The 14120-nt window shown below is 40.6% G+C and overlaps 2 protein-coding genes across 8 annotated transcripts in view; one reads left to right on the top strand and one right to left on the bottom strand.

The window, feature by feature from the left end:
- The window catches only part of LOC138969383 (palmitoyltransferase ZDHHC20-B-like), a 29652-nt gene extending 17414 nt beyond the window's left edge, over nt 1-12238 (bottom strand). For 4 of the 5 annotated variants that reach the window (XM_070342160.1, XM_070342161.1, XM_070342156.1 and 1 more), the window contains exons 1-10: nt 12102-12238; nt 8943-8969; nt 8368-8462; nt 7908-8028; nt 5670-5739; nt 5002-5034; nt 4415-4535; nt 3969-3998; nt 2519-2651; nt 1926-2052 (exon numbers count right to left, since the gene is read on the bottom strand). In XM_070342160.1, coding sequence (XP_070198261.1) covers nt 1926-2052; nt 2519-2651; nt 3969-3998; nt 4415-4535; nt 5002-5034; nt 5670-5739; nt 7908-8028; nt 8368-8462; nt 8943-8969; nt 12102-12216 — 872 coding nt within the window. In that variant the 5' untranslated portion in view covers nt 12217-12238. The remainder of the gene's footprint in view (nt 1-1925; nt 2053-2518; nt 2652-3968; nt 3999-4414; nt 4536-5001; nt 5035-5669; nt 5740-7907; nt 8029-8367; nt 8463-8942; nt 8970-12101) is intronic. The other variant, XM_070342158.1, reaches the window with a different exon arrangement.
- A 176-nt stretch (nt 12239-12414) lies between these two features.
- LOC138969384 (von Willebrand factor A domain-containing protein 3B-like) overlaps nt 12415-14120 on the top strand; it is a 95547-nt gene continuing 93841 nt past the window's right edge. For 2 of the 3 annotated variants that reach the window (XM_070342162.1, XM_070342164.1), the window contains exons 1-2: nt 12415-12803; nt 13408-13428. In XM_070342162.1, the coding sequence (XP_070198263.1) occupies nt 12740-12803; nt 13408-13428 (85 nt within the window). In that variant the 5' untranslated portion in view covers nt 12415-12739. The remainder of the gene's footprint in view (nt 12804-13407; nt 13429-14120) is intronic. The other variant, XM_070342163.1, reaches the window with a different exon arrangement.

Genomic DNA, 14120 nt, shown 5'->3' on the forward strand with positions numbered 1-14120 from the left:
GCTAAAGTGCACTACATTAACTGTACTAAATGAACATTTATACAAGTACTTGGTCCTACATATATATCAGGACTACACACCACGCAACATGAGCTGAAAAGCTGTGCATTTTGATGACGAAAGTAACACAGCACAGGATGTGTGTGTTTTAACACAAGACAGCAACACAGCTTTCACTATAGGCACACAACCTAGCTCAGACCGTTACCTTCAACAATCAGTCGTCATTAGCTAAACATCACACACACAAACACGCACACCACACTTAAACACAAGCACACACAAACATCACAAACATCTAAACAAGACACATCTGAATAGAAAGTGTCAACTGTAGTCGGTGCCAGGACAATGAAGTGCTATGTCAGATCACTATGAATCTTGCAGAGGTGTTATTACATACGCAACTGATATAAACTGACAAGCATGTGTCAGAAGTCCTATGCCTAAAAGTAAACTACAAAAACTGACAGGCAATGACAAATATGTGCACACCTTCAAAAACACAAGAAGGATCCTCGAGTTCTGGACAGGAGTCCTTTCTACATTTGCTGCTAACGAGCATGTGCTTGAGAGAAGTGCTCAAGACATACCTGCTACGAAGGAACAGGTGCCAAACAGAAGTGTTAAACACACACCTGCTACAGGAGCCTGAAGCAAGCTTTATATAATTATCAACACCTATCACAAAGGGGCAGGTGCCTGGCACAAGTGTCATAAACACACCTGCTGCAGATACCTGTGGTAAGCCTTCTCTAACAGGTGTGTCAGACACACCTGCTAGCTACAAAGGGACAGGTGTATGAGGAAAGCTTTCTGGACACACCTGCTACAAAGAGACAGGTGCCTGACAAAAACATTTAAGACACCTGTTTCCAGTACCAGCGGGAAGTATTCTAGACACACCTGCTAGCTACAAAGGGCCAGGTGTTTGACAAAGTGTTCTACACACCTGCTACAGGTGCCTGCAGGAAGTATGCTAGACACACCTGCTACATGTGCCTGTGTAAAGAGTTCTAGACACACCTGTTACAGGTGCCTGTGGGAAGGGTTCTAGACACACCTGTTACAGGTGCCTGTGGGAAGGGTTCTAGACACACCTGTTACAGGTGCCTGTGTAATGAGTTCTAGACACACCTGTTACAGGTGCCTGTGGGAAGGGTTCTAGACACACCTGTTACAGGTGCCTGTGGGAAGGGTTCTAGACACACCTGTTACAGGTGCCTGTGGGAAGGGTTCTAGACACACCTGTTACAGGTGCCTGTGGGTAAGGGTTCTAGACACACCTGTTACAGGTGCCTGTGGGAAGGGTTCTAGACACACATGTTACAGGTGCCTGTGGGAAGGGTTCTAGACACACCTGTTACTGGTGCCTGTGGAAAGGATTCTAGACACACCTGTTACAGGTGCCTGTGGGAAGGGTTCTAGACACACCTGTTACAGGTGCCTGTGGAAAGGGTTCTAGACACACCTGTTACAGGTGCCTGTGGAAAGGGTTCTAGACACACCTGTTACAGGTGCCTGTGGGAAGGGTTCTAGACACACCTGTTGCAGGTGCCTGTGGGAAGGGTTCTAGACACACCTGTTACAGGTGCCTGTGGAAGGGTTCTAGACACACCTGTTACAGGTGCCTGTGGGAAGGGTTCTAGACACACCTGTTACAGGTGCCTGTGGAAGGGTTCTAGACACACCTGTTACAGGTGCCTGTGGGAAGGGTTCTAGACACACCTGTTACTGGTGCGTGTGGAAAGGATTCTAGACACACCTGTTACAGGTGCCTGTGGGAAGGGTTCTAGACACACCTGTTACAGGTGCCTGTGGGAAGGGTTCTAGACACACCTGTTACAGGTGCCTATGGTTAGTGTTCTAGACACACCTGCTGGCTACAAAGGTACAGATCCCCGTGGGGAGAGTTCTATACACACCTGCTGAACATGGGCAGGAACCATCCCTTGGCATCCTCCCCGAAGACCTCTCTGAAGTTTGCCGCTCGGCCTAAGCTGAACCCGTCCTTGTCTGGCCCTGTCTGGAACACTGGTGCTCGGAATGCCTCTGAAACACAACACGCAGACATGGTAATGTGATGAATATTATAGATCATGGTGTTGAGAGCTTCTGTGAAGCACGGAACACTCACATAATGGTGATACAAAATAGTAGGACAGGCAGGATTATGTCACATGTGTTCTATATCATGGCGCTCAGAATGGCAATAAAATACACAACATTGACAGGATGGATGCTCATCAAGTGTAGAGACTGTATGCATGCATGCACACACACACACACACACACACACACACACACACACACACACACACACACACACACACACACAAACATTTTAGTTATGCACTAACAACAGTCCAGACACTCAATGAGTGCAGAGCTGTTCTTTCCCATGCACTCGTATACACACACACACACGCAAGCGCGCGCGAAGCAACTCACACACATACAGCCAAACACACACCAAGTGTAGATCTGTTCTTGCACACACATACAGCCAGACACTCACCAAGTGTAGATCTGTTCTTGCACACCAGGTAGAGGTGGTAGGAGAAAAGGGAGATAAGCGAGATGCCGAACATGACAGACACAAAGAAGAGGAAGAGGATGTGGAAACGCTCCATGCCATGTCCTGAGCCGCTCTGAAACAACACCCACACTTTGGATTAGCTGTCATACCACATACATTGAATCGGACAGCAAATCATAGCAACATTTAAAAAAAAAATTTTTAAACAAATTAAAAAGTCTTCCATTATTGGCAACAAGCACTGGCTCCAGAGCTCAACATGCTGCAAGTTCAGAATGAGCAACTGTCTTATCTGTGTTAATTATGAAAAGGATATTTTACCCTGTTAGCCTGTTCGCTTTCTGTGTTTAATGTACATTTGTTGTTGTTGTAATGTACATTTGTTTTGCTCAATTAATGTAATGATGTAAACAGACAACTGCGTCATTTTGAATACTTCTACAACATGAAGAATGTCTATCTTCAAAAGCTGCATTGAGCAAACACTGGTGTTCTTGTAGAGTCAATTTTGAATTTTAGGACCAATATTTCGAGTTATTAATATTATGCAAACTTGCTCTGAGAAAGTTGTATTTTGTTTATACTGGTCAAAAACTGAAACTGAATATTCCTTCTCCTTTAAGTACCATGAAAAATCATTGTAAACGTTTTCAACAATCAATAATTGAATAAATCCAGAAACAGCAAAAAATAATAAAATTCAAACATATAACAAACTAAAAAAAGTCAAAGAGGAACAAGTTCAACTTTTCAGTCAGCAGACTGACAGAATCCAATACAAATTAAGTTTACATTTATAATGCTCTGCACTTAACAGTTATGATTTCTTTATAGAATTGTTTGAGCTTACAAACCTCAATAAATAGTCAACACTTTCTCTCTCTCGGAAGTTATTAGCTCAAAACTGAAAAGCCAACCGTTGAATCAAGTTGTCAAGGTCATACAGCCAGTGTAGGTCGAGTTACAGGCCGCCTTCACTGTACAGAATTCTCAGCCCTATCTTTTCAAACACACAACCCCGGATAGTCGTAGAGAGACCTCAGCTTTAAGGCTAAGAGTTTTTAGACAGAAAGTGGACTGTGCTTTTAGGTACAGCGAGTGAGTGCTTTCAGAGACCAGCAGCCAAGCATGTAAAGGCTGCTGATCAGAAGCTCTCAGTGCAGCTCCAGCTGAGAACCAAACTGTGCAGCCTGCTGACATGTCGAACAAATGACCAACATGTAAAGGCTGCTGATCAGAAGCTCTCAGTGCAGCTCCAGCTGAGAAACAAACTGTGCAGCCCGCTGACATGTCAAACAAATGACCAAGCATGTAAAGGCTGCTGATCAGAAGCTCTCAGTGCAGCTCCAGCTGAGAACCAAACTGTGCAGCCTGCTGACATGTCGAACAAATGACCAACATGTTGAGATTTTCAACCAAGAGACCTTACCATCGGGTAAACGAAAAAGGAAGGTTTCTTCTGCAGAAAACAAAGACAAGTTCAGCTCATTAACATGATGATCTATAGCCATCTTCATGGATTAAAAATACCTTGCTTCCTGTGTAAACACTCATGTAAATCCCCACAGAGCTGTCCAGGCTTTTACAGCTGCTTCCAATGCAGGGTGAACATTCTTTGAGGAATTAACTTTGCAACTGACATCAGTGTCAATTGAACAATTCTTTCAGCAAAACCCACTCTGCCTGGGAATCAGCAAGGCTGCTGATTTGAGGTATGCATCCAAGTGGACAGATGTTGTCATCCCATTATCCCATGTAATAGATTAAACAGATCTGTGCTGGTTAACATGATTCCTTACACAGGAAGGAGGGTATCTTCAGGTGTATAGTTACACGAATGAAAGGTTTAAACACGCATTAAAACTGAATACTCACTGTCCAAAAGTTGATGAAATATTTTAGAGATGACAAAGCGACGTAAAAACAGTAGAGCAAAGCATATCCCAGAAACAACACAAAGAACTTGTAGTTGGTAAATCCTACACAGTTGTTGACCCTGAAACAAATAACAAAGCACTTGTGTTTGTGAAAAGCGTTGGAAGGTTCATTATTTTGAAAGATGTAACTTTGTAAGCTTCAAAAGCGTTTAAAAAATGATGAATTCTACTTTTTACCTAAACTGTCGCCTTCGAACTTGAGGCAGGTCAAACAGGCTTGGGGTTTTGTTTGGAGGCCATAAAAACTCTCACTTTTACTTTGATTAATAATCACAACCATCAAAGGTAACAAACACACATGTACTAAACAGACAATCACAGGGGTCACAGACCTAAGCAACAGTTACCTTGCAAGTTATGCAACACATGTATACTCAAAACTCACATAAGAGATAACCTTTGGGAATGGGCATTGAGACAGATACACAAGGAAAGCTCACAGCCTTGTAGTTGAGATTGAGGGGGACCCTGAGAAAGACTACCACTGCATAAATAGTGTGAGAAGTTTGGGTTTATGATACTCACCAGGGACAATGATGATCCATTTTTAGTACACACCTGAAAATAGAAAAACAGACAAACTTGTTGTAGGTACACTGGATAAGTTGAGAACCTGCAACGCACCTTCTCTTGCGTGTCAGTCTTATTACTGTTGGTGCTATCTATCAAACACACATTGAATACATTCAAACCTGCCCTGGCAACCACCTGTCGATAATGACCACCTGCCCAGTTAGACCGCCCCGCAGGATCCTCTACCATTTTTCTCTCTGGATGATCTTTCCACAGCGACAATTAACCTGTTTATCACTACGGATACCACTTCTGTTCAAGGAATCGATACTCTTTGTCTTGCATGAAACCTGCCACCTTCTTCAGTGCCATGTCATATGCTGTCGGCAATACCTCCTATTGTCAGCAAAAAGTCTCGCTGGAGTTATTAGCTTGAGGACTCACTAAATGATAGGTGCTCACAAACTCTTAACAGACAGGTACACCAAAGAAATCTAAAACTAACAGTGAACAGCTTTCAATGTTATTTCCGCAAAGTTATGGATGGCCGAGGTAAAACTATCCCTTCAGACTTATTTCCACAAAGTTATGGATGGCCGAGGTAAAACTATCACTTCAGACTTCAAGTGCAACCCATAACTATCACTTCAGATCTCGAGTACAGCCACAGCCAAACTTACGTAGAGCACACTGAACAGTGGTGGCAGCGGTCAGGTTTGACACTCTTGCATTTCTCACAGTACCGGGGAACTGCAACAAGCATACACACACACATTTAAATATCAACACATGGCCATGGGTACATTCTCAATCTCACACCGTGCACACAGAATTCACAATAGTACTGCAAAAACATGGAAGTGTTGTAAGCATCTCATGTTAACCGTTACCATGCTGTCCTGAGGAATCAAAACACAAGCAGATTCCAATACACAAACCATGAGAAAAAGAGATGATGACGATGATACTTTATTTTTCAAGAAAAGAGGTTTAGAGCTGCACCTTTTTTCTACAACCTGTTTGTTTGTTTATTTGTTGCTTAACGTCCAGCCGACTACGCAGAGCCATATCAGGACGAGGAAGGGGGGGATGAAGGGGGCCACTTGTCAAGCGATTCCTGTTTACAAATGCACTAACCCATTACTTGTGTCCCAGCAGGCTTTAGTAAAACTAAATTAATACCTACTGGAAGATTACCAGTTTCCAGTATGTTAAAATAGGCTTAACCTATCTACTGCTGGACTTACATCAGAACACTAACAGATTAAACTATACATGAATCGCGAGACAAGCGGCAAGAGAAGAGATTTTTGGAAAAAATACAGGTGAATGAGCAAGAAGGCAGAAAAAAGAAAAGAATTCATGAAGAAAAAGAGAGCATGACAGGAAAGAGGAACCAAAAATCTACCTAACAGCAAACTAGAAAGCTCCTGCGGTTCCAAAAACAGGAGGGGCCTTTAATTTCATAACCGCAGTGCCCCACTGCGGGATTCTACAACCTGTCCTTACATCAAATATAAAACTCTTATGAATGATTAACAAGTAAAACAAACAAGCAACCAAACAAATAATGATATAGAAATAAACACCACAAAAAATTCAAACAATTCAGTAGGCAAACAAAATCCCTAACAGAGCAATGTTCATGCGACTCACAGTTACCAGCTATGACATGAATCAGAAGAAAAAAATCTTCTATTAGTATTACATATATTTTAGCAACCATGATAGTTATAGATAAACACTACAGTGTGTTGTGAAGTTCAAAAGGAAATTGACAGAGGATAAAACCTTAACGTTTGGCATGTTAGAAAAAAGAAGATAATTTTCCATTTTAGACAAACTCGAACCCCCAACCCCCTGTGACCTTCAAATATTTGACGAGGATTAACCAGACCTGGGTCATCCGGTGAGGTCATCAACTTAGGAAGTGGGTGAAGTTTTGAAGGTCTAGCTTCAAAATATTCTGTCTGCTATGGACGCGAAGCACCCATGTTTTTCCCAAACTAATATGACCTGAAGCCAAACTGATCTGAGGCAAAACACATTGTCAGTGATCACTGAATGTGTGTGATCCTTGCCACAACGAATAATGAGTTTCAAATCCAATGTGCATATTTATGAAAGAAAGGGACATTATATCAAGTGAACACTGCCCACAGTGCATAAAAATCCGGACAGAAATACTTCCGGAAAACGTCTCTCGTTTGAAAATTGTGAAGAAGCTGCAATTCACTAAAGAGTGTGTGTCTTCACACAGAGATTTCTTGACTAGCTCTTTGAGCAAGAACCACATACTGACATGGTGCGTGTATGCACAGGGAGATTTTTGGTCAGCTGTTTGAGCAAGACTTACATACTGACATGGTGCGTGTATGCACAGGAGATTTTTGGTCAGCTGTTTGAGCAAGAACTACATACTGACATGGTGTGTGTATGCACAGGAGATTTTTGGTCAGCTGTTTGAGTAAGATTTACATTCTGATATGGTATGCGTCAGCAATGGTAAGGTAAAGTAATATCATATTGTCAGCAATGGTAAGGTAAAGTAATATCATATTGTCTGTGAAGTTTCCCTCGTTGAAATTGGGGTTGCTTTCTCTCTAGGGAAAGCAAGCTGCCATACAGCATGACACTACCCAATTATTTTTCCTGCATGCATCTCTTCATGGTATCCAAGCCCTGAGACTTTTCCTTTGAAATTGGGATCTTTATTGAGCACATGCATGCACAAAGGGGCGTTTTGACAACGAAGAGTCTACACAAAGTGAACTCTGGAAAATAAACCCTCCGCTGAACGCTGTAGTTGAACCCACACCGATAACTACAAACTGGTTTCAAAGCCAGTGCATGCTACTGACTGAGCTATTTCTCTGCCCCACAGAAAGTTGTTTTGGTCGGTTGTTAGCAAGACTTACATCCTGACATGGTGCGTGTCTGCACAGGGAGTTTTTTGGTCAGTTGTTTGAGCATCTCTTTTTGCACCTCCTCATTGGTTTCACTCTCCAGTCTCTCTGCCACTGTGGGGGCCAGGAAAAACTGAAACATCACACAATCATACAGAGTCCATGATCAAATACTATTAAGATCCTAGTTTTCAAATTCACATGCATGTGTGGTCTTTTTCACAAGGAACTTTCCATGATAATAAAAACATTAAAAGGGGTTACAAGGTATTGCTTTTGTTGCAGACGGTAATACTCTCCTGGAAGAGCATCACAGAATACACATCACAATCTTGAAAACACACACGCTTGCAAATACATGCCTACTGCGTACAGACCAAATGTAAGCACACACACACACAGACTTCTGTGACTTAATTCATCCTATCTTTTCGTTAAAAAAAGAGTGTTTATGGAAGGGTCTTAGACTCACATCTCTGGGTACTTTGCCGGTCTTGGTCCAGATGGTCTGCCAGTAGGACCACATGAACATGAAGAGGATGGGGTGGTACAGCAGCAATAACACCACTGCACACACACACATAGTCCCATACACAGAATTAAAACACCTGCTACTTCCAACATCAATACAGCTAAGCAAATACAATACAAGAAACAAAATGTGTATACACAACCAATATATTATGCTCATGGGGTGCTTCCCTTAACCGAAACCACCCCCCCCCCCAAATTATCTATAATTAAAGATATAATTATTTGAATGCAATCAATAAAAAAATGATGTACACAGTTAATCCACTTGAACATGTATGTGAAATGACAGTGCTATGTTACTGAGATTTCTCCTTCTTCAATTTACTGAGGAAATCCTTATACCCAAGGGCAACTATCCTCATTGGTTGGTGCACCTAAGGTCCCTGGAGTGAAAGATAACGTGGATAGTGAACCTTTGAAGAAAAAGAGAGAGAGAGAGAGAGAGAGAGAGAGAGAGAGAGAGAGAGAGAGAGAGAGAGAGAGAGAGAGAGAGAGAGAGAGAGTAATTTGTACCTTTTTCAGCAATGGAGTCTACAGTGACTGAAATGTAAAAGAGAAAAAGTTACTGAACGATGTACCACAAACAAAAATAAGAATGATGATTGAGGGCTCCCCACAGATGATCCACGTTAATTGAGGGTTCTTAGGACTCTAAACTTTCATGTATGAACTTCAGTGAATTCTGAAATGTAAAGGGTACCAAGACGAATAAGCATAAAGACAGGCAAAATGTAATCTTCATAGTGTACGATGGGCACATTCTTACCCGACAGGCGGTCATGTCCATCTATGCTGGCTTTTGGAAATGGAATTGGAACTGGAAGTTCAATTATAATCCCTGAGCCCTTCACAAAAGCCTTTTCATCATGTCGGTTAGAATAGATTTACTCTGTGAATTTCCATAAAATATCTAACAGAAATTCCAAATCTTCAAAAATCAGCCAAGTGTAGGCTACGTTCTTGTCCATCTGGAACGTTACAGTCGCAGTTTCAGCAACAGTGGAAACCTATCACTATCAGTATCAGTAACAATCGTTCACTGATTATGACAGCCAAACAGCAGCCTGAATAGGCCAGTAACTGTAAACATAAGAGTTAATAAGACATGTCCATGTTCTGCTGCCAAAATTCTCCTTCTTCCACAAAAGACTGTATTCAATTGTAATAAAATTAACACAATTGGCCCAGAGTGCAGTGGCCTGGTTCAGTTGGACAGTAGTTGCGATGTGGGATTGACTCATTGAGCAGACACTTGGAATTAGAACTAGAATTAAGGGCCGGTTGGATTTAGTTGTACTGTTGCTACTGTTGGTGTATGAAGCAGCAAGTCAAATAAACAATGTATCATCACTCAGCTTACAGTTGCAGTGCCTCACTATAAGTTCACTGCCAGAGCTTTTTCAGTTGGAACTTGGAGAGTCCAAGTCCTACAAAATGTGCAACATATTTTTTATTTTATGATCCAGTCTTCAGTCTGAGTCTCTGGCTTTGATTGTCAGCCAAGCAAATTCTTACAATGAAAATTGAAATAACGATTTTGGGTAATCTTGAACTTTAGTGCGCAAAGAGCATAATTGTAAAGTTATGTTGCGCTATATAAATGCTCATTTATTATCATTTAAGTTATTGAGACATCCCAGTGCACTAAGGGATTTATAGAGCAAATCGAGAAAATTCATTATTGAACGAAGCGCATAGCGCTGAGTTCAATAATTATTTTCGAGATTTGCTCTATAAATCCCTTTGTCATTAGTGCACTGGGATTGTTTCAATAACGATATTGTCAGTACCGCCAGGGAAAAAAGAAGATTCAAAACGCACATTTTGCAACACGCATTTGGATAGGCGTAACTGTATGGTCAGGTTTGTGTCAGATCTACTTTTGTGTGGGCTGTCTCAAGTGTGTCGTGCTTTTGTCACACGCAAACTCTTGTTTTAATTTCTGTTGGTAAATTCCAGTGTAGCGTTAAGCTAAAAAGTGATGATCTTTCATAGAGACCTCATTTAAACTCGCAGAAAGGACTGTGCTCTTAGTTATTTGCGATTCGAAACCTTCATCGAGCTTCGACAGATTGACTGTGCAGAGTGTTGCCCCTTGAATTGACTCCAATGCCACGGTTAGCACATTTTCAAAGTAAATGTGGTATGTTTCCCGTGTGGTATCTTCACTCATCGGGGAGTCTGGTACTAAATATAAACGGTAAGAATGCTCTGAACCCTACACGTATTATATCCCCATCGTTTTTTCGTTCACATTTGCCTAACATGTTAGTTTGCTGAGCGGGGTTTATGTCGTCTGCTAGGCTAGGGCAATCGAACCACTGCAGCATTCCAAAAACAAAAATTGCTCGTCACGTTGCACTGAGTCTGCACGCATGAGGCAGGCTGGTAATAAGTCTTATATATGGTACGGACGTTCTAAACCCTACACGTTTTCGATTCCGATTGTTCTTGCCTTGAAATAATAATTCGGAAACCATTCATTTACTGAACTGATGCAGTCGTATTTCAGTGTAGTCTGCTACGTAGGCTATATATTCCAAATGCTGATCAGTGATCTAGCTGGTACGTTATCGGAATAACACTTGTGTTTTCTGTTAGCTGCTGGGAATTGTATACTAACTCATCATTTGTTAATGTGGATAATAAGCTACGGCATAATTATGAGAAGAATCTTCGCAAGTCGAAACTGAAAAATTAGACACAGGGGGGTTCTATTTTTAGATCAGTGGCAACTGTGGCACAGGCACATGCAATCTGTCAGAAAAAAACCACTTCTGCTTTAATTGAGAAGCAGGAAATTTATGGTATTTTGGTATTGTGGAGAATATATGCTACATCAGTACATGTCATTAATTAATTCTGAGGATGAGAGTACAGTCTCGCTTAGGCAAGGGCGGAAGAATACGCTCTGTGGAAAAGTTAGCGCACTCCAAGAGTGCGCTAACAGTTTTAGCGCATCGCCATTAGCCAATCAACTGGTTCACATCAGTCATGTGACGCCAGTACTTACTGACAATTATCATTATTATTATTATTAACTAAATTCATAGCTCAAAATTCAGTGGCATTCATTACTTATTATTGATAGCTCCCTGTAAACAAGCCAAAGAACATTTGTCGTGAAATGAATTGACAGATTGAGCTCCAAACTTAAGCATAATTAATTAATTTGGTTGTTTCATCAACAAAAATGACACGAAAACATTTTCAAACAAGGGACATCATTTAAGCGATAGAATTACGTACCCTGTCGGATTGCACAGATAATTCCGTCTTTGATGCATGTAAACAAAATGCAATGGTACACTAAGGTACAGTTCATTCCGTAACTTAAAAGGGATCTAAAATGACTTGTTAATGTTATACTTGCACTTGTGCAGGTTCTGCAAATTTGGAGGCTTAAATGCCTCTGAATTCTGAGAGCTCTATGAATTTAATTTTAACACACATTTAAGTTCAAGATTACCCGATTTTGTAACACCACAATGAGCATTCAGGGTAGTGTAAACTTGAACAAAATATTCCCAGTGAGTGTTCAATAATTATAAATACAGTATACGTCAAGAATCGTAAAAGTAAACGGATTTTGAGAAAGGCCAACCCTGCTATTTGAGGGATGTAATCAATAAAACTCCTGACACCAAGATATATACATTCAATTCAACTTACATATACACATCTGAACGACGTAGGCATAATAAGACCATGCCACAATAGCTGTTATGAAGACGACAGGAGCCCATTTTACTGCATTGCAGCAGGCTCTTAGGACAGCCGGAGCCATCTTCCTTGTTTTGTGACCGACATGGACGTCATCAAAATATGTGCTCTACAAAAAAAGTGTTTATCTGTTATTAAAGATTTTTTCATTTCTTCTGCCCATTTCGTCTTTTTTCATGTAATGAAGAGTAGCTATGTAAAACAAAACTAAAAATAAAGCAGTTGTATGTTTGTTTTGCACATGGCAACTGGGTGTATACAGACATGGCGGCACGCAGTGTTTGGCGCTTGTCGACTAGGAAAAGCAAGCGGGAAATAGATATTTAGCTATTGTGACATCGTACATTTCACGCACGATTTGTGTTTTGTGAGAAAAAAATCTTTTATGCAAATAATTTACTTTTGTACGTGCTTGGTCCTTGGTCCTTTTTCGATTCTGCAAAGATCAGATAATAATGCTCCAGCTGGAGGCGAAAAATGGCGGCCAGAGTTTATAATAAGAAAGCTAGTGGTGTCACACGCTGCTAATTAGCTCTCAATTTTATTGCTGCTGAGAGTCTGCAGAAACGATATTTTAGAAAGGAAACATGACGTCCGTCAGTGCAGAGTTCCTGTCAGTGGACCCATACTTGAAGAATGCGTTTTCCTCTGGTAAGTGTCATAATAATATTTGTGTGTAAAAGCTAAAATAAGCACTTTAAGTTTTTCTACCTGTTTCCATGCATAATTATATAACCGATTCTGTTTCTCCCATGGGACTACATTAGGAATTTATTTTGTTTTCGACTGAGCATATATAAGGCGTGTCTGTTCTTGGTTAATTGATAATTAATTCTTCATAAAGTGTTGCGAGAGGACAAAAAAGTGTTCTCCTATTGTAGGACTCATGTTCTCATTCTGATATCAAACAAGAGAAAGAGGACTTTGTGCTTGGGACATATCTATATAGATATATATATATAGGCAAATATATCAATTTATTTGAAACATGTAGAATCAAAGTTCAGTCCAACTTAAGAGTATTATTCACTGACATAAGGGGACAAAAACGGCAGCAGTGTTTATATATATATCCGATGAGTTTTTCTCTTCATTGATACCTATACTAACGAAGCACTGTACTAGTGAGAGGATATCAAGGTATCAAATATGATCCTCAGGTAAGGATGCAGTGTTGAAGTCATTGCATTGCAATGTATAAATTTATAAACAATGTCACAAAAATCACTGATATATTACATTGTTTGTTTTAAAGACGAGGAAGATGAAGAAGACTGTAAGTTTTCTTGTTGTTGTTTTATTTTTGTAGAAGATATTGATGGATTTTAGTCTGCTTTTCATGTTTTAGTGAGTGTTTCGTTTCCTTTTATTCTGTTGTTGGCTAGACAGGAATTCCATAAGTTTAGCACTTGGAAATGTGTCCAGGATTATCCCTTGTCAATAGAATTAGAAATAAGACAAGAGTCAAGAGTGGGTTTGTGATCATATAGTGTGTTGTAAACACATGTTGAACTTGAAAATAGCTCTGCTGAAGTCTTTGTCTGCCTTGCTATTATTTACTGGGAAGGTATTTTTGGTCTAGATTGACAATAACAGGTGCATTTCACGGACATAAACTATCCATTGATGATGGAAGTCACTCATGGAGTTTAAAGTTGAGCGAGTATGGTATGGGAGGGGGGGCATACGCTACAGATTAAAAGTACCAAGGGGAACATTGCTCAAACCTTACCATCTCCTTCTAACATCATACACATAGACACAGACAGACACACTGTGACACATGCGTGCGCACACATATATACAGGCACACACATTTGCCAAAAGATGGTTCAATCATCTAGATGTCACTAGTCAGTCCTGTCTGTAATATATACGCGTTGTTGGTCATCCACAGATTCACATACATATATCAAAGACAAGACCATTCGGTTTCATGTCTGCCGTTTATTCCATATCAGGATACAA

Source organism: Littorina saxatilis, linkage group LG6 (assembly GCF_037325665.1).
Source record: "Littorina saxatilis isolate snail1 linkage group LG6, US_GU_Lsax_2.0, whole genome shotgun sequence".
NCBI classification, from domain to species: Eukaryota; Metazoa; Mollusca; class Gastropoda; order Littorinimorpha; family Littorinidae; genus Littorina; species Littorina saxatilis.